Source organism: Pristiophorus japonicus, chromosome 1 (assembly GCF_044704955.1).
Source record: "Pristiophorus japonicus isolate sPriJap1 chromosome 1, sPriJap1.hap1, whole genome shotgun sequence".
NCBI lineage: Eukaryota > Metazoa > Chordata > Chondrichthyes > Pristiophoridae > Pristiophorus > Pristiophorus japonicus.
In genome coordinates, this window is record NC_091977.1 from 28,572,894 (window position 1) to 28,597,909 (window position 25,016).

Genomic DNA, 25,016 nt, shown 5'->3' on the forward strand with positions numbered 1-25,016 from the left:
CCTGCCATCCCGGGAGTCCGCCATCCTCTGCCATCACTGGCTCCCCAACCTTTGCATCTCACCTGTTCGGTCAGTTGTGATGTTCGTCGGGCCCTACTGATTTACTGCCACTTCACATTAATTATTCTTACCCGCTGTTGCCTGCTGTTAAACTTTCCTGGCCTGCCATTCCAGAAGCACTACTGGTGGTACAGCAGGATGGCAGGAGTGTCGTAGGAGGAGAGCGTGGGTCGAAGAATGAGAGGGGATCTCATTGAAACATATAAAATATTGATGGGGCTGGACAGACTGGATGCGGGGAGGATGTTTCCCCCGGGCTGGCAAGTCTAGAACAAGGGATCACAGTCTCAGGATACGGGGTAGGAAATTTAGGACTGAAATGAGGAGAAACTTCTTCACTCAGAGGGTGGTGAACCTGTGGAATTCTCTACCCACAGAAGGCTGTGGAGGCCGAGTCACTGAATATATTTAAGAAGGAGATCGATAGATTTCTAGACACAAAAGGCATCAAGGGGTATGGGGAAAAAGCGGGAATATGGTGTTGAGATAGAGGATCAGCCATGATCATATTGAATGGCGGTGCAGACTCGAAGGGCCGAATGGCCTACTCCTGCTCCTATTTTCTATGTTTCTACGGTACACTGGGATTGTAAGAAAGAGAATCTTCCCTGACCCCAAAGGTTAATGGGGTCAAAGGCCAAGGCCTCAGTGAGCAGCATTTTCAGCCCCTTTTATCCTTATTAATTGTGCATTTCATCTCCCAGAGAATTATTTGCTGAGGGACCGCAGATCAATCACAATAATAAACAAGACTCCACAACAACACATTTTTGCTCACCAATCTGAAATGTTGGCCATGTGGACTGCTCGATAGGTCATCTTATTGAATACATCCGAGTTCGCTGTCCTGTATTTGGCCTAACGTGTCCGTGCCAGCCTAATCTCACTTTCAGCTCTGGATCCGTTGCCCTGTAGGTTACGGCTCTTCAAGTGCATATCAAAGTACTTTTTAAATGCTATGAGCATTGCTGCCTCTACCACCCTTTCACACATTGAGAGCCAGACCTCCACCACCCTCTGGGTGAAAAAAAAAATTCTTCTCAACTCCCCTCGAATCCTTCTACCAATTACTTTAAATCTATGCCCCCTGGTTATTGACCTCTCTGCTAGGGGCAATAGGTCCTTCCTATCCACACGAGGCCCTCTGTACCCTCTCTAGGAAAAAAAAATTGCAGGCTACGGGGAAAGGACGGGGGAGCGGGACTAGCTGAAGTGCTTTAGCAGAGAGCCTGTACAGGCTCGATGGGCCGAATGGCCTCCTTCTGTGCTGTAACCATTCTATGATTCTAAGAAAGGAAAGTATCCCGTATGCCTTCTGAACTACCTTATCTACCTGTCCTGCTACTTTCAGGGATCTGCGGTCTATCACTCCAAGGAGCCCTGTTCCTCTACACTTCTCAGTGTCCTACCATTTAGTGTGTATACCTTTGCCTTGTTAACCCTCCCCAAATGCACTCTCTCACACTTCTGAGGATTGAATTCCATTTGCCACTGTTCTTCCCAACTGACCAGTCCATTTGTATCTTCCTGCAATCTACAGCTTTCTTCTTCACTATCAATCACACGGCCAATTTTTGTATCATCTGTCGACTTCTTAATCATGCTCCAACATTGAGATATAAATATATACACCGCGAGAAGCAAGGGACCTCGTGCTGAACCCTGCTGGAAACAGCTTTCCAGTCACAAACACACCTTTGCTTCCTGCCACTGAGCCAATTTTGGATCCAACTTGCCACTTACTCTTGGATTCCATGGGCTTTTACTGTTCTGACCAATCTGCCATGTGGGACCTTGTCAAAAGCCTTGCTAAAATCCATGTAGATTTCATCAAACGCGCGACTCTCATCTACCTTCCTTGTTACTGCCTCAAAAAATTCAATCAAGTTAGTGAGACACGACCTTCCCTGAACAAATCCAAGGTAGGTAAAGTGAGTGAATGGGCAGGGAGACCTGAAGGAAGGCACGACCATTTAAAAAAAAAATAGAAATTGCATTTATATAGAACCTTTCATGACATCTGGATGTCCCAAAGTAGTTTACAGCCAATGAAGTACTTCTGAAGAGTAGTCACTGTTGTAATAAGAACATAAGAATTAGGAGCAGGAGTAGGCCATTCATTCCCTTCGAGCCTGCTCCACCATTCAATAAGATCATGGCTGATCTTCTACCGCAACTCCATTTTCTTGCACTATCCCCATATCCCTAGATTCTCTTAATATCCAAAGTAGGATGTAATAAATGTAATGTAGGAAACACAGCACCCAATTTGTGCACAGCAAGCTCCCACAAACAGCAATGTGATAATGACCAGACAATTTGTTTTAGTGATGTTGGTTGAGGGATACATTTTGGCCAGGACACCGGGGAAAACTCCCCTGCTCGTCTTCAAAATAGTGTCTTGGAATCTTTATGTCCACCTGGGAGTTCAGACCATTGGCCGAGAGTCGCGAGGTGTAGGGGGAAAATGGCTGTCCTAAAGTTAATCGAGGAGGAAAGACACAACTGGCACCACACCAGTAGCCATCAATGTACGATGATTCAGTCTTGAGAATGGTCAGCTCTTGCAATACATCAGAAGATCTCACTGGCAACACATTTGAAGATCTCACTATCTGGGCTCCCACGTGAGGGGTGACTACACTGATGAGGGACTTGAGGGCACTTGGCATCTGTGCAACTGTATTTCAGGAAGTGCCTTCAGCAGCAGAGGCGAGAACATTGGCAGAAGGACGATATATTAAAACATAAACTGAGTGGGCGCGGCATTCCTGGGCATCAGTCTCACCAGACCACATCGGTAGCCGGAGACTCCGTCCCATGATTGGCTCGTCCAGACGCGCTCTCTCTCTTAGGCGGTCCCTTGTATCGAGGATGACTTGCTTCCATGCCAAAAAGGGATGAGTTCACAGGTGTTTGAAGATCTGGTAATGTCTACTCTTTCCCCGCCCCTCACCCACCCACCCCGCCCCACCCCCCCATCGTAATTTAAAGGGCCACTGCAAACAAAGTGCAATCTTTGTGTAACCAGGGGTTCTGCTCAAAATTCCTGGACTGCTGGGCAGAAATCCACCTTTCCGTTCTCTCTAGCCCCAGAAATTTTGGGGCCAATGGATTTAAGGATCATTTAATCTTTAATCTGTTTTTGAGGCGTAAAACAAACGACACTTAATCCCCGAGAAATCTGAAGATCCACCACGCTTTTTGAAACTCAAACGCTTTCTGGTTTAGCGTTCCCGAAACAAATCTTCGGTCATTGGGAGCGCACGTTCCAAATCCGGGCACAGGGGTCAGCGCATCACACGGAATCTTCCCTTCAATTCATTTTTTGAAAGGGATAGAAAATCCTGCAGGACCCGCTGACCTCCAATCCCCAACAATCATTAAAATCATAGAATCATACAGCTCAGAAGGAGGCTTTGAAAGGGCTTATCCAATTAGTCCCACTGCCCTGCTCTTTCATCATAGCCCTACAATTTTTCCTTTCCAAGTATTTATTCAATTCTCTTTTGAAAGTTACTACTGAATATGCTTCCATCGCCATTTCAGGCAGTCATCATCATAGGTGGTCCCTCAAACGAGGATGACTTGCTTCCACATGAGTTCACGGATGTTTCAATGAAGGACCCGATGTTCCAGTCCTGAACTCCAACTGAAGGGTGGAAGATGCCTGTGCGTGGATTTTTTTAACGTGTGGTGACCGTTGCACACCAGCCACCACACGGGCTTGACAGAGCTAGGCCTTGGTCCAGTGGCAAGGGTTAACCAAGATGCCTGAAGACCAGCTCTGCTGCACGGACCTAATGCGCACACATATTCCACTGTGGGCTGGCCCGTGCTGCCCCCGGGCCCTCGGCTCTTCTGGGCCCCATAACCTCATTCGCCGCACCTCCGCCACGATCTCTCACCGCTCCTCTGCCACAAACATTCGCCGCACCTCCGCCACAATCTCTTACCGCTCCTCTGCCACAAACCAGTGCAGCAATACTGAAGCACTTTCAGAAGATGTGGACATCAAAATTAGGAAAGCTTAAATTTTCGAAAATTTACGATATTCTGGGGAGATTCTCAAATAGAATATGGAAAACAGAACTCAACTACAGGTATTTAAAAGAACTCTGGAGACATACCTGAAATCTATAGACCAGTCAAGTTTAATATAAGCAGGAAAAACAAAGTATTTTGAGAGATCTAGAGGGGCATGGTTTGAGAGGTCACACATGGAAATGTACAAGTGGACGTGGATTTAAAAACAAAACATTTTAGGAACAGGAAAAGGATACATATGGCCTTTAGGTTGAGCCCAAATCCATCTTCTCGCTTTGTCCCTCTTTTTATTCAGAAATGTCCAACTGTCTGTCTGTTGGATTCACTTATACATGTGCTTTATTGGTTATGCATATTTGCTTTATTAGTTGTGCATGATCTCTGCTTTTTGAATCCATGTAAAGAACCTACAAGAGAGCAAGCTATCTTAGATCTGGTCCTGTGTAATGAGACAGAAATAATAAACGATCTCCTAGTAAAAGATCCTCTCGGAATGAGTGATCACAGTATGGTTGAATTTGTAATACAGATTGAGGGTGAGGAAGTAGTGTCTCAAATGAGCGTACTATGCTTAAACAAAGGGGACTACAGTGGGATGAGGGCAGAATTAGCTAAAGTAGACTGGGAACACAGATTAAATGGTGGCACAATTGAGGAACAATGGAGGACTTTTAAGGAGCTCTTTCATAGTGCTCAACAAAAATATATTCCAGTGAAAAAGGGCGGTAAGAGAAGGGATAACCAGCCGTGGATAACCAAGGAAATAAAGGAAAGTATCAAATTAAAATCCAATGCGTATAAGGTGGCCAAGGTTAGTGGGAAACTAGAAGATTGGGAAAATTTTAAACGACAGCAAAGAATGACTAAGAAAGCAATAAAGAAAGGAAAGATAGATTACGAAAGTAAACTTGTGCAAAACATAAAAACAGATAGTAAAAGCTTTTACCAATATATAAAACGGAAAAGAGTGACTAAAGTAAATGTTGGTCCCTTAGATGAGAAAGGGGATTTAATAACGGGAAATATGGAAATGGCTGAGACCTTAAACAATTATTTTGCTTCAGTCTTCACAGTGGAAGACACAAAAACCATGCCAAAAATTGCTGGTAACGGGAATGTGGGAAGGGATGACCTTGAGACAATCACTATCACTAGGGAGGTAGTGCTGGACAGGCTAATGGGACTCAAGGTAGACAAGTCCCCTGGTCCTGATGAAATGCATCCCAGGGTATTAAAAGAGATGGTGGAAGTTATAGCAGATGCATTCGTTATAATCTACTAAAATTCTTTGGACTCTGGGGAGGTACCATCGGATTGGAAAGCAGCTAATGTAACGCCTCTGTTTAAAAAAGGGGGCAGACAAAAGGCAGGTAACTACAGGCTGGTTAGTTTAACATCTGTAGTGGGGAAAATGCTTGAAGCTATCATTAAGGAAGAAATAGCGGGACATCTAGATAGGAATAGTGCAATCAAGCAGACGCAAAATGGATTCATGAAGGGGAAATCATGTGTAACTAAGTTACTGAAATTCTTTGAGGATATAACGAGCATGGTGGATAGAGATGTACCGATGGATGTGGTGTATTTAGATTTCCAAAAGGCATTCGATAAGGTGCCACACAAAAGGTTACTGCAGAAGATAAAGGCACACGGAGTCAGAGGAAATGTATTAGCATGGATAGAGAATTGGCTGGCTAACAGAAAGCAGAGAGTCGGGATAAATGGGTCATTTTCGGGTTGGAAATCGGTGGTTAGTGGTGTGCCACAGGGATCGGTGCTGGGACCACAACTGTTTACAATATACATAGATGACCTGGAAGAGGGGACAGAGTGTAGTGTAACAAAATTTGCAGATGACACAAAGATTAGTGGGAAAGCGGGTTGTGTAGAGGACACAGAGAGGCTGCAGAGAGATTTAAATAGGTTAAGCAAATGGGCTAAGGTTTGGCAGATGGAATACAATGTCGGAAAATGTGAGGTTATCCACCTTGGGAAAAAAACAGTAAAAGGGAATATTATTTGAATGGGGAGAAATTACAACATGCTGCGGTGCAGAGGGACCTGGGGGTCCTTGTGCATGAATCCCAAAAAATTAGTTTGCAGGTGCAGCAGGTAATCAGGAAGGCGAATGAAATGTTGGCCTTCATTGCGAGAGGGATGGAGTACAAAAGCAGGGAGGTCCTGCTGCAACTGTATAGGGTATTGGTGAGGCCGCACCTGGAGTACTGCGTGCAGTTTTAGTCATCTTACTTAAGGAAGGATATACTAGCTTTGGAGGGGGTACAGAGACGATTCACTAGGCTGATTCCGGAGATGAGGGGGTTACCTTATGATGATGGATTGAGTAGACTGGGTCTTTACTCGTTGGAGTTCAGAAGGATGAGGGGTGATCTTATAGAAACATTTAAAATAATGAAAGGGATAGACAGGATAGAGGCAGAGAGGTTTTTTCTACTGGTCGGGGAGACTAGAACTAGGGGGCACAGCCTCAAAATACGGGGGAGCCAATTTAAAATCGAGTTGAGAAGGAATTTCTTCTCCCAGAGGGTTGTGAATCTGTGGAATTATCTGCCCAAGGAAGCAGTTGAGGCTAGCTCATTGAATATATTCAAATCACAGATAGATAGATTTTTAACCAATAAGGGAATTAAGGGTTACGGGGAGCGGGCGGGTAAGTGGAGCTGAGTCCACGGCCAGATCAGCTATGATCTTGTTGAACGGCGGAGCAGGCTCGAGGGGCTAGATGGCCTACTCCTGTTCTGAATTCTTATGTTCTTTTGTTCTTATGTTCTTATTAATGTTGGGGAAATCCAGAACCAGGGGTCACAGTCTAAGGATAAGGGGTAAGACATTTAGGACCGAGATGAGGAGAGACTTCTTCACCCAGAGAGTGGTGAACCTGTGGAATTCTCTCCCACAGAAAGTTGTTGAGGCCAATTCATTAAATATATTCAAAAAGGAGTTAGATGTAGTCCTAACTACTGGGGGGAATCAAGGGGTATGGCGAGAAAGCAGGAATGGGGTACTGAAGTTACATGTTCAGCCATGAACTCATTGAATGGCGGTGCAGGCTCGAAGGGCCGAATGGCCTACTCCTGCACCTATTTTCCATGTTTCTATGTTTCTAACACCAAGTATACCAATAGCATTCATTCCAATCATTCTATACTCCACGCATAATTCCGTCCCTCCCTTTTTCTCCCCTGGTCACACATTCTTGAAATTGGTCCACGAGGTTATTTTGACGGCATCGCCCTTGATGCTACCTTTCTTTAGCTGACCCCAACAGGCTCTATGTTGGGGTGGTGTCCAGTCAGGATCCCACACCAACTTCCTCACTTTAGTCTCGGTTTTCTCATTCTCTTTTCTTCGGGTCTTGGCTAGACTTTCGTCCACACCCTTTTCTGCCACTTTGCCCTGTCGGTTTAACCCTACCATGCCCGGTGCCTTTTTGCACCCAAGTAAGTGCGTCCACTTACTGCCTGAGCGACTGCCTTCCCCGACCGCTCTTATCCTATATTTCCGTCGTGTGTCCGAACCCAACGAACACTCATTTCGGCTCTAGTAAGTATTCAAAAATGACTACTTACCCCCAATGATCTGTCCGCTCAGGTCGTCAGCTTGGAAATCTTGCCAACTACGCCATCTGTTGAGGTAACACTTTTAGAGACTGGACCTCGTCCGGGCAAAATGCGCACGCGCGGTCTCAGTTGCCTTTCAACCGAGACCACCTCTGGTTCTTCCAATGAGTCGAGTCGGGTAGGTCTTAATTCACATCAGGTCTTTATTTCTCGAGCACATGCCCAGGAGAGGTCTAAATGTCTGTGTGGTATCTTATTGAAGGCCTAGATAAATGACATCTACTTCATTTTCCTTGTCTACTGTCTCTGTTACCTCTTGAAATAATTCAATGAGATTGGTCAAGCAAGACTTTTCCTTTTGAAATCCATGTTGACTGTTCATTATTATATTTTTGGTTTTTAGATGTCCGTCTATTTCTCCTTTAGTATGGATTCCATTAATTTTTCTACCACCGATGTTAAGCTGACCGGTCTGTAGTTCCCTTGACAATTTCTATCTCACTTCTTAAACATCATCATCATCACAGGCAGTCCCTTGGAATCGAGGAAGACTTGTTTCCACTCCTGAAGTGAGTTCTTTGGTGGCTGAGCCACAGACTCTGTCACAGGTGGGACAGATAGTCGTTGAGGGGAGGGGTGGGTGGGACTGGTTTGCCGCGCACTCTTTCCGCTCTCTGCGCTTGATTTCTGCATGCTCTCGGAGTTGAGACTCGAGATGCTCAGCGCCCTCTCGGATGCACTTCCTCCACTTAGGACGGTCTTGGGCCAGGGACTCCCGGGTGTCAGTGGGGATGTTGCACTTTATCAGGGAGGCTTTGAGGGTGTCCTTGTAACGTTTCCGCTGTCCACCTTTGGCTCGTTTGCCATGAAGGAGTTCCGAGTCGAGCACTTGCTTTGGGAGTCTCGTGTCTGGCCTGCCCAGTGGAGCTGATCGACTGTGGTCAGTGCTTCAATGCTAGGGGATGTTGGCCTTGTCGAGGATGCTAATGTTGGTGCGTCAGTCCTCCCAGGGGATTTGTAGGATCACCAACTTCTTAAACATAGATATTATGTTAGCTATCTGCCAGTCCTCTGGCGCTACACCTTTTTCTAATGAATATTTGTAATAGTGCCATTGCTATCTCTTCCCTAGATTCTTTTAGGCAGTGCATTCCAGATCACAACAACTCACTATGTTAAAAAAAAATCTAATCTCCCCTCTGGTTCTAGTTACTGACCCTCCTGACGAGCTCTCCCTATTTACTCCATCAGAATCATTCATCATGTTGAACACCTCTATTAAATCTCCCCGTAACTTTCTTTGCTTGAGAGAGAACAATCCCAGCTTCTCCAGTCTCTTCACATAACTCAAGTGTCTCATCCCTGGTACCAATCTAGGAAATCTTCAAGGTCTCCGACATCCTATCTAGCTTCGCAAATCTGCAAAAATATGTCTTAAAAAAAAATCCAAAAATAATAATGGTAACAAATGACGGTTCAGCAAGAATTTCAAGCCACAGGGGATGTTCTGTTCTCTGAAAGCAAGTCAAGTTTGTTGCTGAGTTCAGCAAGAGGAAACTCAGACTGAGAAAAATAATGCTCGACAATCTAGCTTATCTAACATCTTTCCATTTGGCTCAGTTAGCTTGCAAGCATTTAGCACGCAAATAGCCTGCTTGTCAGAAATAAAGCAACATGCAACAGTAGAACATCGCAAAAGATACATTATAACATTCTGGAGAAACAAACACATAGAAAATAGGAAATGTAGACTTTGGGAGCTTTACAACCATTGAGACTAGTTGTTTACTGAGTTCTACAGCCGGTGAGTGAAGCACTTTTGAAGTGTAGTCACTGTTGTAATGTGGGAAACGCGGCAGCCAACTTGCGCACAGCAAAGTCCCAGAAACAGCAATGGGATAATGGCCAGATAATCTGTTTTAGTGATGTTGGTTGAGGGATGAATATTGGCCCAGAAAACAAGTAAAGGTGGCACGAAGGGTAAAACTGTCATACTGTGAGAATGGTCCAGCCATGCAGAAAGAGCAAAAGGGGCAAGAGGACCTCAATCTTCACTGGAGATTAGGAAGAAAGAGCTGCGAGGATTAGGGGAGTTTTGGTATCCTTATTTTGGAAAAGTAGAAAGCTGGTGGTTAATGGTGTGCCACAGGGATCGGTGCTGGGACCACAACTGTTTACAGTATACATAGATGACCTGGAAGAGGGGACAGAGTGTAGTGTAACAAAATTTGCAGATGACACTAAGATTAGTGGGAAAGCGGGTTGTGTAGAGGACACAGAGAGGCTGCAAAGAGATTTGGATAGGTTAAGCGAATGGGCTAAGGTTTGGCAGATGGAATACAATGTCGGAAAGTGTGAGGTCATCCACCTTGGGAAAAAAAAAACAGTAAAAGGGAATCTTATTTGAATGGGGAGAAATTACAACATGCTGCGGTGCAGAGGGACCTGGGGGTCCTTGTGCATGAATCCCAAAAAGTTAGTTTGCAGGTGCAGCAGGTAATCAGGAAGGCGAATGGAATGTTGGCCTTCATTGCGAGAGGGATGGAGTACAAAAGCAGGGAGGTCCTGCTGCAACTGTATAGGTTATTGGTAAGGCCGCACCTGGAGTACTGCGTGCAGTTTTGGTCACCTTACTTAAGAAAGGATATACTGGCTTTGGAGGGGGTACAGAGACGATTCACTAGGCTGATTCCGGAGATGAGGGGGGTTACCTTATGATGATAGATTGAGTAGACTGGGTCTTTACTCGTTGGAGTTCAGAAGGATGAGGGGTGATCTTATAGAAACATTTAAAATAATGAAAGGGATAGACAAGATCGAGGCAGAGAGGTTGTTTCCACTGGTCGGGGAGACTAGAACTAGGGGGCACAGCCTCAAAATACGGGGGAGCCAATTTAAAACCGAGTTGAGAAGGAATTTCTTCTCCCAGAGGGTTGTGAATCTGTGGAATTCTCTGCCCAAGGAAGCAGTTGAGGCTAGCTCATTGAATGCATTCAAGTCACAGATAGATAGATTTTTAACCAATAAGGGAATTAAGGGTTACGGGGAGGGGGCGGGTAAGTGGAGCTGAGTCCACGACCAGATCAGCCATGATCTTATTGAATGGCGGAGCAGGCTCGAGGGGCTAGATGGCCTACTCCTGTTCCTAATTCTTATGTTCTTATAGTGATAAGGCGGCTCAGTGAACCTGTGAACCCTGTCATGTTGCCGATGCCAATTTTCTTTTTGTTGGTCAGCTGAGTGTCTGATACACATAGAAACTTACCGTTATGGTCGAGTCTCCAAAGCAAACCACTGAGAAACACAAGCAACACACATTCAGTCCCGAAACATTGGAAACATGTTGGCAACCACCAAAACCTAGTGACCAATTATATATATATATATATTTTTTTATATATATATAAATGTATAGACAGAGAGAGAGAAAGAGAGAGAGAGAGAGAGAGATTTATGAAATCTAATCAGCTAAAACTGCACAAATTACCAAGACATGGTAATTTTGTCCAGCTAGGATCACCCTACTGGCAGTGCAAGCCTGGGGCAGCTGGAGGAGATTTAAACATCAGTGTCTCCCTGACAACGGAGACAGCTCAAGCCTGGATTAGCTGGAGGGAGATTTAAACATCAGTGTCTCCCTGACAACGGAGGCAGCTCGAGCCTGGAGCAGCTGGAGAGATTTAAACATAAACGTTTCCGTGACAACGGAGGTAGCTCGAGCCTAGAGCTATTACAGGTCATATCAAGAGGACAAAATGAGAAATAAAAAGTAATAAAATTATGACATCACAAGGATGGAGGACAGTGATTGGTTCTTCCAGATTAATTGAATCACTGGACAGGGAATAAATCTTAAAGACAGCTAATAACTGATTTAATTTGCTTCAATTGCTGATTTTCTCATTTTAACTTAATTTGTAATTATTGTATATATATTATTTAATTTTGTTTAATTATAATTAATCTTTATTATACTGATTTTACTATTGTATACTCAGTGTATTATTTACAATGCAATTTGAATTTTTTTTAAAGTTTTTTCGCCTGTGTCTATTTGCGTGCGTATTTTGGCTGCTGCTTCAGACCCGAGCCTTTAACCTCTTTTTACACTTCCTTCTCACGCTTTTTGTCTCTCCCTCAATGATCAATATCTAACGTGCTGTAAAAATGCTGTGAAGAGCCTTGGTACGTTTTACTCCACTAAAGGTGCTATATAAATACAAGTTATTATTACTTGCGAGTGCATTTTCTGGAACAGAATAGGAAATCTCTTAACCTCGACTGATACGAGCCATCAATTAGTCAGTTATATGCGAGTTGTCCTTACGCGATTGTAATATGTAATATTACTGTGGTCACTTAACAACACCCAGGAGCACTGCTGACCTGACTGACTCAGTTATTTATTCATAAAGATCACCAGAGACTATCAACAGGGTTGGAAACTCCCATCACAACTGTGTCATTTTGGAGCAAAGTCCGCCCCCAAGAAATCTGTAATGTTTGCACCTGTGAGTACTCACAGGTTTGTCGAGCTGTTGAGTGCATCAACACCCCGGGCAACCAAATTTTAATTTGATTTTATATCTTTTAAAGTTTCATTTGTTTTAATGTCGGGTTTTAGTGTCCCCCCAGTCAGGGGGCACTTGTATAATTTGCCTCTCGGTGCCCTAAAAAAAACACAAAAAAAAACACGTAAAAAAACAAAACAAAAAAAAAACAAAAAGGGGCACTTGAAAAGTGTTTGGAGTGTCGCCCCCCTTTAATAAGGGAGCACTTGAGTTGATGTTTATTTTGTTTTGCAACGAAAGAGTTGTAGAGCTGTTGAGTGCATCATCACCCCCGGCAACCAAATTTTAATTTAAACCATGTCTAAAGTTTAATTTGTTTAAGTTTGCCGGTTTTAGTTTCCCCCCCTCCCTCTTTTAGCCAGGGGGCACTTGTATAATTTGTGTTTTCAGTGCCCTCAAAAAAACCCAAGTGGGTACTTGTTTGAAAATTTTTGAAGTGTGCCCCCCCCCCCCACTTTAGCCAGGGGGCACTTGTTTATTGTCTACACAAAATAGTTGTAGAGCTATTGAGTTGTGAGTGGCTTAGCCAGTCACGTGATGTTCACAAGATTCAATAAAATCCCAGCCAGTTGGGTTCAGGGGATCCACGATGAGGCATGCAGTTGTGAGCCTGGTGGATGAATTGGTAATGTGTAGTGTGAATGTTAAACCCTTGCTAATAAACCAACTAGTTCTTAACAGCAATGTGTTGCTATGAATTCTTAAGCAAAGAACCCATGAAGCAAATACATTACAAAGCCCAACTTACAACTATACAACACGGGATTGAAGATGGGAGAATGCAAGAGATATTAAAGTTACTGCTCGTGTTAAACTCAAATGTAAGCAACTCCAAAATGCATGGAAGACTGAGGAGGAATTCACTGTTGTACAACCAGATTTATGCATATCCAGGTTTTGCACAATAATGCTGCATGTTACACAATGGTAGAACAGGCTCGAGGGGCAGAATGGTCGACTCCTGTTCCTATGTAATGCATTCAGGGTGTGGATAAACTTGCATACAGCTGACATGGAGAAATGGCACACAATTAATACAATGGGGAGTAATCCGTAACGAATGCAGTTGACCTAGCTAGGGAAGAGGCTGAAGGAGACTATTAACAATTAGCACATCTAGTCATCGAAGAACATAAGAATTAGAAGCAGGAGTAGGCCATTTGGCCTGATCATGGACTCAGCTCCACTTCCCTGCCTGTTCCCCCATAACCTTGAATCCATTATCATTCAAAAATCTGTCTATCTCCACCTTAAACATATTCAATGACCCAGCCTCCACAACTCTCTGGGGCAGAGAATTCCACAGATTTATGAACTTCCGAGAAGAAATTCCTCCTCATCTGAGTTCTAAACTATGCCCCCTAGTTCTAGATTCCCCCACGAGTGGAAATATCCTCTCTGCATCTACCCTGTCAAGCCCCCTCAGAATCTTATGTTTCAAAAGAATTACCTCTCATTCTTCTAAACTCCAATGAGTATAGGCCCAACCTGCTCAACCTTTCCTCATAAGTCAACCCCTTCATCTCAGGAATCAACCTTGTGGACCTTCTCTGAACTGCCTCCAATGCAAGAATTAATAAAGCTAACAGAATGCTTGAGCTGTATTGTTAAATCGCTCGAGTACAAGACAGGACAGGAGGTCAACGATAATACAAGTCCTTCACATAGCGCACATTTCCTGGAACTGTCGCGCTTAGTATCCATCACATTTTCACACAATACCCCTAGCATATCCTCCAACTCACCAAGAGCAATGCAGTAAGAAGCCTGCTAGCATTGTGTGGGGTGGACTGGTTGGGCTGGGTGCTCTTTACCTGTCCGCCATTGTTCATAGGTTTATATGTAACCTTCAGGGCTGCTGACCGAGGGCCGTGCGGCTCTTTGTTGGCCGGCGCGGACATGATGGGCCGAAAAGGCCTCCTTCCACGCTGTAAGTTTCTATTTCTATTAATAAAGACGTTATCCGCAATATTATTAGAACAGTGGGTTCTCCCGGAGTGCTTCGATATTTGCACCGAGTTCCTTAACACGCAAAAGTTGGGAAACCACTGCTTTAGAATAGCTGCCCTGCCTTGCGACTATTAGCTTATCGGAGAGAATATCTACAAATGATCCTGAAGAAGCTCCGAACCCAAAGACAACCAAACGTACAGTGAATTTCTGCCAGTGTAACTTTTACACAATGCTTCCCTTCCCGTTGTTATTTCAAGGATGGAAAATAAATTGCAAAATAACATCCTCAGTGCTTCCCTTGCAAAGTTCACCGACCGGAGCCAGAAATGGAGGATTTCGCTCGACTCAAAGTACGAATTTGGTCACATGACTGGAAAAATTAAGAAAATTCTCGAGAAGAATAAAAAAATTGTTTCTTGAAAAAGCAGCAACATTGTAGTATAGGACCACATCTATCCAAAGACCATCGAGAGTCATTTTAAATACACAGAGACCCTTTAAAAACACAGTTAGACCTTTATAAAATGGGCAGGAAGGACTAGTCCGTTGCTTTGTGTTGCACTATCATAAACATTACTGATGCAAAGCGAAGAGAAGGTCTGAAAATATTTTCAAACTGAAACTGCTGGAAATATGCAACAGATCATTCTGACGCTGCAGAGAGAATAGACAGGTAGATGTTTTGAACAAGTCCCTTCTTCAGAAAAACGACTTGCATTTCTATAGCGCCTTTCACAACCTCAGCATGTCTCAAGCGCTTTACATAAGAACATAAGAAATATGAGCAGGAGTAGGCCATTTGGCCCCTCGAGCCTGCTCCGCCATTTACTATGATCATGGCTGATGTGATCATGGACTCAGCTCCACTTCCCTGCCGCCCGCTCCAGCCAACGAAGTATGTTTGAAGTATAGTCCCGGTTGTAATGTAGGAAATGTGGCAGCCAATTTGCGCACAGCAAGCTCCCACAAACAGCAGTGTGATAATGACCTGATCATCTGTTTTTTCTTTTATTCATGTTGATTGCGGGATAAATATTGGCCAGGACACCCGGGGGAGAACTCCCCTGCTCTTCTTCAAAATAGTGCCATGGTATATTTTATGTTCACCAGTGAGGGCAGCAGAAGCCTTGGTTTAATGTCTTATCCAGCAATGCAGCACTCCCTCAGCCTAGATTTTTGTGCTCAGGTCCCTGGAGTGGGATTTGAACCCACAAACTTCTGACTGAAAGGCAAGTGTATGACCCACTGAGCCACAGCCGGCACGGAAGGCAAACCTTTTAATATATTTTTAAAACATTCTCTTTATAACAGGGGCACTGGCGATCAAAGTTCCCTGTAACTTTTTGTTTGGTGTGCGGTCCCTTTAACGACCCAATCAAATCCTCGCTCATTGAACAGCCTACACGGGACTTCCAGACCAGGGCCACGCAGCTTCGCAGGAACTTTGCTGGTGATACGGGGTGGGTCTGGGAGAGGCGAGACGGATTGGCACTTGGGGTGGAGATCTGCATCACGGCACAGCGCTGTTGTGGGAAGAGTCTGCGACCTCAGTGCTGGCTTGTTAATTCTCTTTATAGGTGTGGCCTGTGTTTTCAACATTTTAATTTCAGACCTGCCAGAGTCTCTGTGCCTCATTAATTCAGTTTCTCCCAACTTTCTGACTTTGCTTCCTTGAGTAGATCTCTTACCATCTTAAGTCACTCGCACACTTCTTTTAATTTATTTAACGCTTTTTCCTGTTGCCCAACTATGACAATCTTTGATATCATTTAACAACCACTGGTTGTGTGTTTTTTTTAAAAGGGTCAATCCTATTCACTTCAACTGTGTGCTTGATTATTTTTCTCCCTCCCCTAATTCCATTAGAACATAAGCAATAGGAACAGGAGTAGGCCATACGGCCCCTTGAGCCTGCTCCGCCATTCAATAAGATCATGGCTGATCTGATCTTGGCCACAGCTCCACTTCACTGCCCTCTCCCTATAATCCTTGACTCTCTTATCAGTGAAAATCTTTCCATCTCCGCCTTAAATATATTCAATGACCTAGCCTCCACAGCTCTCTGGGACAGAGAATTCCATAGATTTACAACCCTCTGAGAGAAAAAAAATCCCTCCTCATTTCCGTTTTAAATGGGCAATTTTGAAACTATGCCCTCCAGATCTAGATCCTCCCATGAGGGGAAACATGCTCTCTGGGTCTACCCTGTCGAGCCCCTTCAGAATCTTATGTGTTTCAATAAGATCGCCTCTCATTCTTCTAAACTCCAATGAGCATAGGCCCAACCTGCTCAACCTTTCCTCATAAGTCAACCCCTTCATCCCAGGAATCAACCTAGTGAACCTTCTCTGAACTGCCTCCAATGCAAGTATATCCCTCCTTAAATAAGGAGACCAAAACTGTACGCAGTATTCTAGGTTAAAATGTTTTGCCGGGATTCCAGCCTTCAGTTCTGGAGGACATCTCCATCCTTGACATTATCCAAACTTTTCTCTCTGCTGTGTGCTGCGTGTTTACGACGCCTTCTCTTTAAGTTTCATCTTAAAAATTGTTTTCTTTTTGAATGGAATCTCAATGCTGACAAGAGTTCTACTCGTGCTGTGCCCCAGGGATGCAGATCAGGCAATTTACATGCTCTCGAGCCCGTGGAGTCATAGACTCAATCATATAGATTCAGAGAGCACAGAAGGAGATAGGGGTTTTGATTTGACCATAGGGGAAACTAAAACTAGGGGACATAGTCTCAGAATAAGGGGCCACCCATTTAGAACTGAGATGAGAAATTTCTTCTCTCGGAGTGTTGTAAATCTGTGCAATTCTCTGCCCCAGAGAGCTGTGGAGTCTGGGTCATTGAATAGATTTAAGGCGGAGATAGACAGATTTTTGAGCGATAAGGGAGTAAAGGGTTATGGGGAGCAGGCAGGGAAGTGGAGCTGAGTCCATGATCAGATCAGCCATGATCTTATTGAATGGCGGAGCAGGCTTGAGGGGCCAAATGGCCTACTCCTGCTCCTATTTCTTATGTACTTATTAAGGAGGCCTATCGCCCCACCGTGCCTGTGCCAACTCTGAAAGAACAAGATACCAAATTAGTCCCACTCCCCTGCTCTTTCCCCCCCTCCACCCCAGCCCTGAAAAGGAATGTGGTGAAAATTGCAGGATGGGATTCCAGAAGTTGGGATTTTCATCCCACTGTCATTCCGCTCATAATTACGGGCAATTCTTTCCCCGGCCAGCTGAGCAATCTTTCACTCGATGACAAAGTAAATCTTTTTTTTGCGAACCTGTTTGGAACATTTTAACAGAATTTCATTCCTGATATAAAAATATATTTCTCAATAGCGTAGCGGTATTTCTGTTTCTAAATATTAAAAAAAAATCAGAGATCTTTTCTTCAATATCAAGGTGCTGGAATCAGAAATATAAACAGAAAGTTCTAGAAACGCTCAGCGGGTCAGGCAGCACCTGTGGAGAGAGAACTAAAGTTAACGTTTCAGGCCAGCGACCTTTCGTCAGAACTGGAAAAAGTTAGAGATGTAACAGTTTTAAGCCAAGTGCAGAGGCAGGGAAAGGGGGCAGGGCAGAACAAAAGGGAAGGTCTGTGTCCAGGTGGAAAGCCAGAAATGATTAAATGTTGCAAATGGGGGATGGCAGAATCCTCAACAGCTGGAAAATAGGTTTTAGTCTGAAATTGTTAAACTCAATGTTGAATGCAATCATCTTCTGTTTAGGTGCTTTACAGCCTTCTGGATTCAACATCGAGTTCAACAATTTCAGGCCTGCAGACCTTAACCTCTGCCAGCGGCAGCTCTTGATCCAACATTTAATCTCTCCTGCCTTCCACCCGATCACAGACCTTCCCTTTTGTTCTACCCTGCCCCCTTTCCCTGCCTCTGCACTCGCTTAAAACCTGTTACATCTCTAACTTTTTCCAGTTCTGACCAAGGGTCACACCGACCTGAAACGTTAACTCTGTTTCTCTCTCCACAGATGCTGCCTGACCCGCTGAGAGCTTTTCTTACCTGCTAAAGATGCCACGTTCACAATAACTCCTCCTTTCCCACCATTCTCCTTGCTCATGTATTCCAGAGCTATGTACGTTCCTCTTATCACCGAGGTCTGGCATTTAGAAAATACAATTTATTTTTAAATCAGGTTAAAAAAAAATTCTCAGTTCCCTGCCGATAAATCTGGGTTAGGTAATAAGTAACGAGACAGATCATTATTTTTTTATTATTTGTTCCGGGATGTGGGCGTCGCTGGCAAGGCCAGCATTTAGTGCCCATCCCCTAATGGCCCTTGAGAAGGTGGCAGTATATGTTAAAAATATACTTTGTTCCTTGGCAGTGAATACATATTGCCTGCTGGAACATATATTGAAACTTGGGCGTATGCTGTGCATGATATTTCCCGAGCAGGGACGGGATACTTCAGTTACGGGGTAAAGAGTAGAGGAGCGCCTCAGAGCAGAGAAGGCTCGGGGAGATTTAATAGGAGGTCGAAATTATGAGGGGTTTTGATAATAAAGAGCAACGGTTTCCACTGGTGGGACAGTAATCAGAGGACACAGATTTAAGATAGTTTGCTAAAAGTCTGGGGGCGTGGGTAGAGAGGGAGAAGTGATTTTTTAAATTAAACTCAGCAAGTTATGACGATCGGGAACTCACTGCCTGAAAAGGCGGAGGAAGCAGATTCAATAATAATTTTCAGAAGGGAATTGGATATACACTTGAAAAGGAGAAATTTGCAGGGCTACGGGGAAAGAGCAGGAGTATGGCTCACTCTTTCACAGAGCCAGCACAGCCACGATGGACCGAAAGGCCTCCCTCCTTCCATGCTGCAAGACTCATTATTTTAAATGGTTGAAAGGCTGTACGCAACGTGCATCCCTACTTCTGACATGTAGTGCAAGATCGCACTTGCACTTAATCGTAGGTCGGCGTTGCTTTGAAATAGTTATTTTGGATCTCAACTGGGATGTCGGCCCATACTATTCAGCTTACTTTGTGCCCCTAATCACACTCTTATTTATACTTTGGTGATGTTTTCCTGTTTACTTAAGAAGGCCTGCACCGTTGGATCATTTCGACAGTGTCCGAGACCGGAATCTTGCAGTCACTTTAAGTAGGGGTGGAGCTATTACTGTTGCACATCAATGCAACAGGGCAGCACCAATCCGGAATCAGGCTCCTATCTGGCAACGCATCGCAGCAAGTGTGGGGCCTTCCACCCTTCTCATTCGGGGTGACCCTTTCCCCACACGGATTGGGCTTAACGCTGTGTGGTGCACAACTACAATTAAACCAGGCTTAAAACCTGCTGGTTGGACCTCCTGGGGAAGGGGGTTCTTCAGAAATTCAAACAGAGTCTTAGAATCACAGCATGGAAGGAGGCCATTCGACCCGTCAGGCCCGTGCCGGCTCTCTGCAAGAGCACGTCAGCCAGTCCCACTCTCCCGCCCTTTCCCCGTAGCCCTGCTGTTTCTTTTCCCTTCAGGTACTTATCCAATTCCCTTTTGAAAGCCACGATTGAGTCTGCCTCCACCACCCTTTCATAAGAACATAAGAACATAAGAATTAGGAACAGGAATAGGCCATCTAGCCCCTCGAGCCTGCTCCATCATTCAACAAGATCATGGCTGATCTGGCCGTGGACTCAGCTCCACTTACCCGCCCGCTCCCCGTAACCCTTAATTCCCTTATTGGTTAAAAATCTATCTATCTGTGACTTGAATACATTCAATGAGCTAGCCTCAACTGCTTCCTTGGGCAGAGAATTCCACAGATTCACAACCCTCTGGGAGAAGAAATTCCTTCTCAACTCGGTTTTAAATTTCAGGCCGCGCATTCCAGATCCTAACCACTCGCTGCGTGAAAAAGTTTTTCCTCATGTCGCCTTTGGTTCTTCTGCCAAACATCTTAAATCTGTGTCCTCCGGTTCTCGACCCTTTCGCCAATGGGAACAGTTTCTCTCGATCTACTCTGTCTCGACCCCTCATGATTTTGAGCACCTCCATCAAATCTCCTCCCAATCTTCTCCGCTTCAAGGAGAACAACCCCAGCTTCTCCAGTCTATCATTTAACTGAAGTCCCTCATCCCTGGAATTATTCTCGGAAATTTTTCTGCACCCTCTCGAAGGCCTTCATATCCTTCCGAAAGTACGGTGCCCGGAATTGGACACAATACTCCAGTTGAGGCCGAACCAGTGTTTTATAAAGGTTCATCATAATTTCCATGCTTTTGTAGTCTAATCCGCTATTTATGAAGCCCAGGATCCCGTAAGCTTTCTTTTTTAAAAACTGCATTCCCAACCTGTCCTGCCACCTTCAACGATTTGTGCACATATACCCCCAGGTCTCTCTGTTCGTGCACCATCTTTAGGATTGCACCCTTTATAGTTTATATTTCCTCTCCAAAATGTATCACTTTGGACTTTTCTGTACTAAATGTCATCTGCCACGTGACCGCCCATTTCACCAGCCTGTCTATGTCCTCTTAATGTTTTGACAAAGCTGAGGCCATTAACCCTTGCTTGCACACGCAAAGGTTCCTGTCTGGGATTGCAGCTCTTTGCCTGCAAGCGCGAGTGGACACAGCCATTTCTTGGTGACCAGAATTCAGTACACAACATGGCAAAGTAGCAGGGGATCACAGGCAGGCAGTACAACAGTGGTCCTACCACCTGTACAACAGGAATGCTAACAGCAGTAACTCTGGACACGGTCCTGTAATGAGATATAACCGCAGCCGACAGCAGTTTTCTTCAACCAAATGCGGCAGCAAGAGGGAAAAAAAAGCAATGAAACACCGATTTTCAACTAAGAATAATTAACTGTTTATAATTCCAAACTTTATTCCTCAATAATCTGTTGATAAAACACTCTGCGATAACATAGCACAGAGTGTAGCAAACATTAATCGAGTGAGTCTGTGCCAAAAAAAAGACTGTTTTGAAAATAAACAGTACCTTGAATTATTTTATTGAAATTTTCTCCAGATTATAAAACAGTAAGACAAGTCTCCCTTTATACAGGTGTCCCCCCCCCAAAAAAAACAATACTGGAATATGCATATTTCCTATTAAAAATGCAATTCTCCACAGTTTATAAGCAACTTTGAGCTGTCGAGCACGTCTTTGCAAGGAAGGAAGGGTTTCAGTTGTATAAACAAGGGATGATTATAAGCGTTTACTCGAGAGCTTTTTGTTCCTTACCAGATTAATGTTGATCGTTCGTTCCCAGTCATTCTCATTGTTTACTCCGGCATTGTTACACACAATATCCAAACTTCCAAAGTAATCAGTTGTCTTCCTGAAAGCATCTAAAGGCAGGACAGAATCATAGAATAGTACAGCACAGAAGGAGGCTATTCGGCCCAGCGAGTCTGCACTAGCCGTTTCGAAGAGCCATCCGGTTAGTCCCACTTCCCCCTGCTTCTTTTCCTGCAATTTTCTCCTTCCGGTATTTATCCAATTCCCTTTGGAAGGCAACTGGTGAATCTGTATCCACCACCCTATCAGCCATTGAATTTCAAATCCTAACCGCGCGTTGTGTAAAAAACTTTTTCCGCGTGTCGCCTCTGGTTCTTTCGCCAATCACCTTTAATCTGTGCCCTCTGGTTATCGACCCTTCAGCCATTGGAAGCAGTTTCTCTTTATTTACTCTATCGAAACCCTTCATGATTTTAAATACCTCGATCAAATCTCCTCTCAGCCTTCTCTACTCCAAGGAGTTTGCTGAAAATGGGACTTTTTTTTTTCTCCCCATATTTTTGGCAGTTTTCATTTTTCATACATGGCTGCTTATTGCAGAACTTCACTGCTCGTTATAAAAATCATCGGAGAGTTCAGGAAGAGGTCATTCAACCCCACCCCACACCCCGTGGTCTTATACCAACTCCACTTAATGTACCTAACAAGCTTTTCATCACCTATGCTAATGTCTCCCTCTTTGGCTTGGTCTCAGTTGTTGTCCGATTTATGCTCCCGTGAAGCGCCTTGCGATGTTTTACTACGTTAAAAGGCATGATATAAATGTAAGCTGCTGTTGTTTATGTTAATCCCATATATTGCTCTCTTGAGCACTTTTAATATTTCGAGTCTTCATCTAATTCCCTGGAGAATGCCGTCACTGGCCAGCCATCAGTAGCCATTCCCCATTCTCGTGACCTGTTGCACAAAAAAACCTTCCAACCTTTCATTTAAAAAATGCCTACATAAGCAACAGTCACATTTATTGTATAAAAAAAAAGACTTGCATTTATATAGCGCCTTTCACGACCACCGGACGTCCCCAAGCGCTTTACAGCCAATGAAGTACTTTTTGAAGTGAAGTCACTGTTGTAATGTGGGAAACGCAACAGTCAATTTACACACAGCAAGGGCCCGCAAACAGCAATGTGATAATGTCCAGATAATGTTGTCAATTGAGGGATAAACATTGGCCAGGACACCGGGGATAGCTCCCCTGCTCTTCTTCGAAATAGTGCCGTGAGATCTTTTACATCCACCAGAGAGAGCAGACTCGGTTGAACGTCTCATTCGAAAGACGGCACCTCTGACAGCGCAGCACTCCCTCAGCACTGCATATTAGCAAGGACACCCTGACACTCTTTGAAGTGAGAAGGTACTCTGCTGGAAACGACAGTGGGTTTCCTACCAGCTTAACACATCTAGTGATTTTAAATGGGTTAATGCCGCAGGAGGCAGTAATTTAATATGAAGGTGTTTAGCGTTCATCAGATAACATGTCACCGTAATTTCTGGCTAAATATAAATGTAAATACACGAGTTAAGCGTGTATGTATTTGACATTTATCAAAGGACATTTTATACAGTCCGTCTTGCTGCAATCATTAACCTGGATGCAGATGCATATCCAACACCCACTGCTGCAGTTCATATTACAACACAGCAAGACTTTTCTTCGGCAAAAAGTGTGTTGCCTCGAGCTACTCGAAGTAACAACGTCATCAACTCTTAATTACTACAGAGGAAAAACCCTCGCACCGAGCCACTTACATTTCAACTGTTCGGGTGATCCCACATCACAAGTTATGAATACACTGCAGGCAGCATCAAACTCCATATCCAATGCCTTCTTACACGCTTCACCTGCACTCCCATTCACATCCACCAGAGCCACCTGGGAGAGGGGGAATGAAAGGAGAGAGAGAGGGGGAATGAAGACAGGAGAGAGAGAGAGAGAGAGAGGGGGAATGAAAGGAGAGGGAGGGGGAATGAAAGGGGAATGAAAGGAGAGAGAGAGAGGGGGGGAATGAAAGGAGAGAGAGAGGGGAAATGAGAGAGAGAGAGGGGGGAATGAGAGAGAGAGAGAGGGGAGAATGAAGACAGGAGAGAGAGAGGGGGGAATGAAGACAGGAGAGAGGGAATGAAGACAGGAGAGAGGGAGAGAGGGAATGAAGACAGGAGAGAGCGAATGAAGGCAGGAGAGAGGGAGAGAGAGGGAATTAAGACATGAGAGAGGGAATGAAGACAGGAGAGAGGGAGAGAGAGGGAATGAAAACAGGAGGGAGGGAATGAAGACAGGAGAGAGGGAGAGAGAGGGAATGAAGACAGGAGAGAGGGAGAGGGGGAATGAAGACAGGAGGGAGGGAGAGTAAAAAGCCTTTAGTCCGATGAATGCAATGCAAGCCGCGGGCGAGGGGTCGGGCCGGGGCGGAGCGGTGTGAGGGAGCGGTGTGAGCGCCGGGCCGGGGCGGTGGGGCGGGCGGCCGTACCTTTACGCCGTGCCGCAGCAGAGCCTCAGCGAAGGACCTGCCGATCCCCTGCGCCGCCCCGGTCACCAGCGCCACTCTGCCCAGCAGCTCCATGGCTCGGCGCTGCGCTGCGCGGTGTTCCGGAGCAGGCTGGCTCTCGCTCCCTCTATAAAGCTGCAGTGTCACCCCGCGCAAACCTCAGCAACTTTGTTTCCCTCCTTCCTCCTCCTCCCTCTCCCACACACACACACACACTGTTGACACTCGCTCAAATGTTTGCATCACGTGTGGCCACAGTGGCTGCAGGGTGTAGCAACACACATCGTGCCAGAATGCAACCTCCCGCCCCTTCCCAGCACATTGAAACAAACAGAAGGACTTGCATTTATACACTTGCATCTACACTTGTCTCATTACCATCTCCTTTTGCTTTGCACCATCACCCACTTTGTCTCTTAATCTCTCCTGCCTTCCACCCCTACATCCTTCCCCCCCTTACCCCCTTTCCCTGCCCCCTACACGTCCTCAAAAACCTGTCGGGGCAGAAATCCCGGCCTCCCGGGTCCGTATGGAGTGTGTACGCACCCGGGAAGGCATCGCAAAAGCCGGTTTTCAGGGCACAATGCGCATGCGCTGAAAACCGGCTTTTCCGATCTGTCGAGCTGGAGCTTAACAGATCCGACGCATCTCGGGAGCGAGGACATTTGCACGGGCAAGATTGCGGGATTTACCCATCTCTTGGCTAGCGGATGTCCTGAAAACTCTTGCGGTTTCGAGCCGCTTGAGTGTTGTTGGAGCTGCACCCATCTAGGCTAGTGGAGAGTATTCCATCACACTCCTGACTTGTGCCTTGTAGAAGTTGGAAAGGCTTTGGAGAGTCAGGAGATAAGACACTCAGCGCAGAATACGCAACCTCTGACCTGCTCTTGTAGTGACAGTATTTATGTGGCTGTACTTTTACAGGTGTAAGAATTTTAAAATACACAAAAACATTTTAAAATAAAATTATAAAAACACATTTTATTATTAAACCCCCTCCCCCCCACTACGGTAAGTTTATTTTAAACCATAATTTAAAAAACTTTTT

General features: G+C 44.9%; 1 protein-coding gene across 1 annotated transcript in view; it reads right to left on the bottom strand.

Annotated features, from left to right (window-relative positions):
• LOC139262953 (15-hydroxyprostaglandin dehydrogenase [NAD(+)]-like) overlaps positions 1-24,166 on the bottom strand; it is a 96,794-nt gene extending 72,628 nt beyond the window's left edge. The window contains exons 1-4 of the mRNA XM_070878318.1: positions 23,951-24,166; positions 23,232-23,355; positions 21,426-21,532; positions 18,235-18,331 (exon numbers count right to left, since the gene is read on the bottom strand). Coding sequence (XP_070734419.1) covers positions 18,235-18,331; positions 21,426-21,532; positions 23,232-23,355; positions 23,951-24,043 — 421 coding nt within the window. The 5' untranslated portion in view covers positions 24,044-24,166. The remainder of the gene's footprint in view (positions 1-18,234; positions 18,332-21,425; positions 21,533-23,231; positions 23,356-23,950) is intronic.
• Between the last annotated feature and the right edge of the window lie 850 nt (positions 24,167-25,016).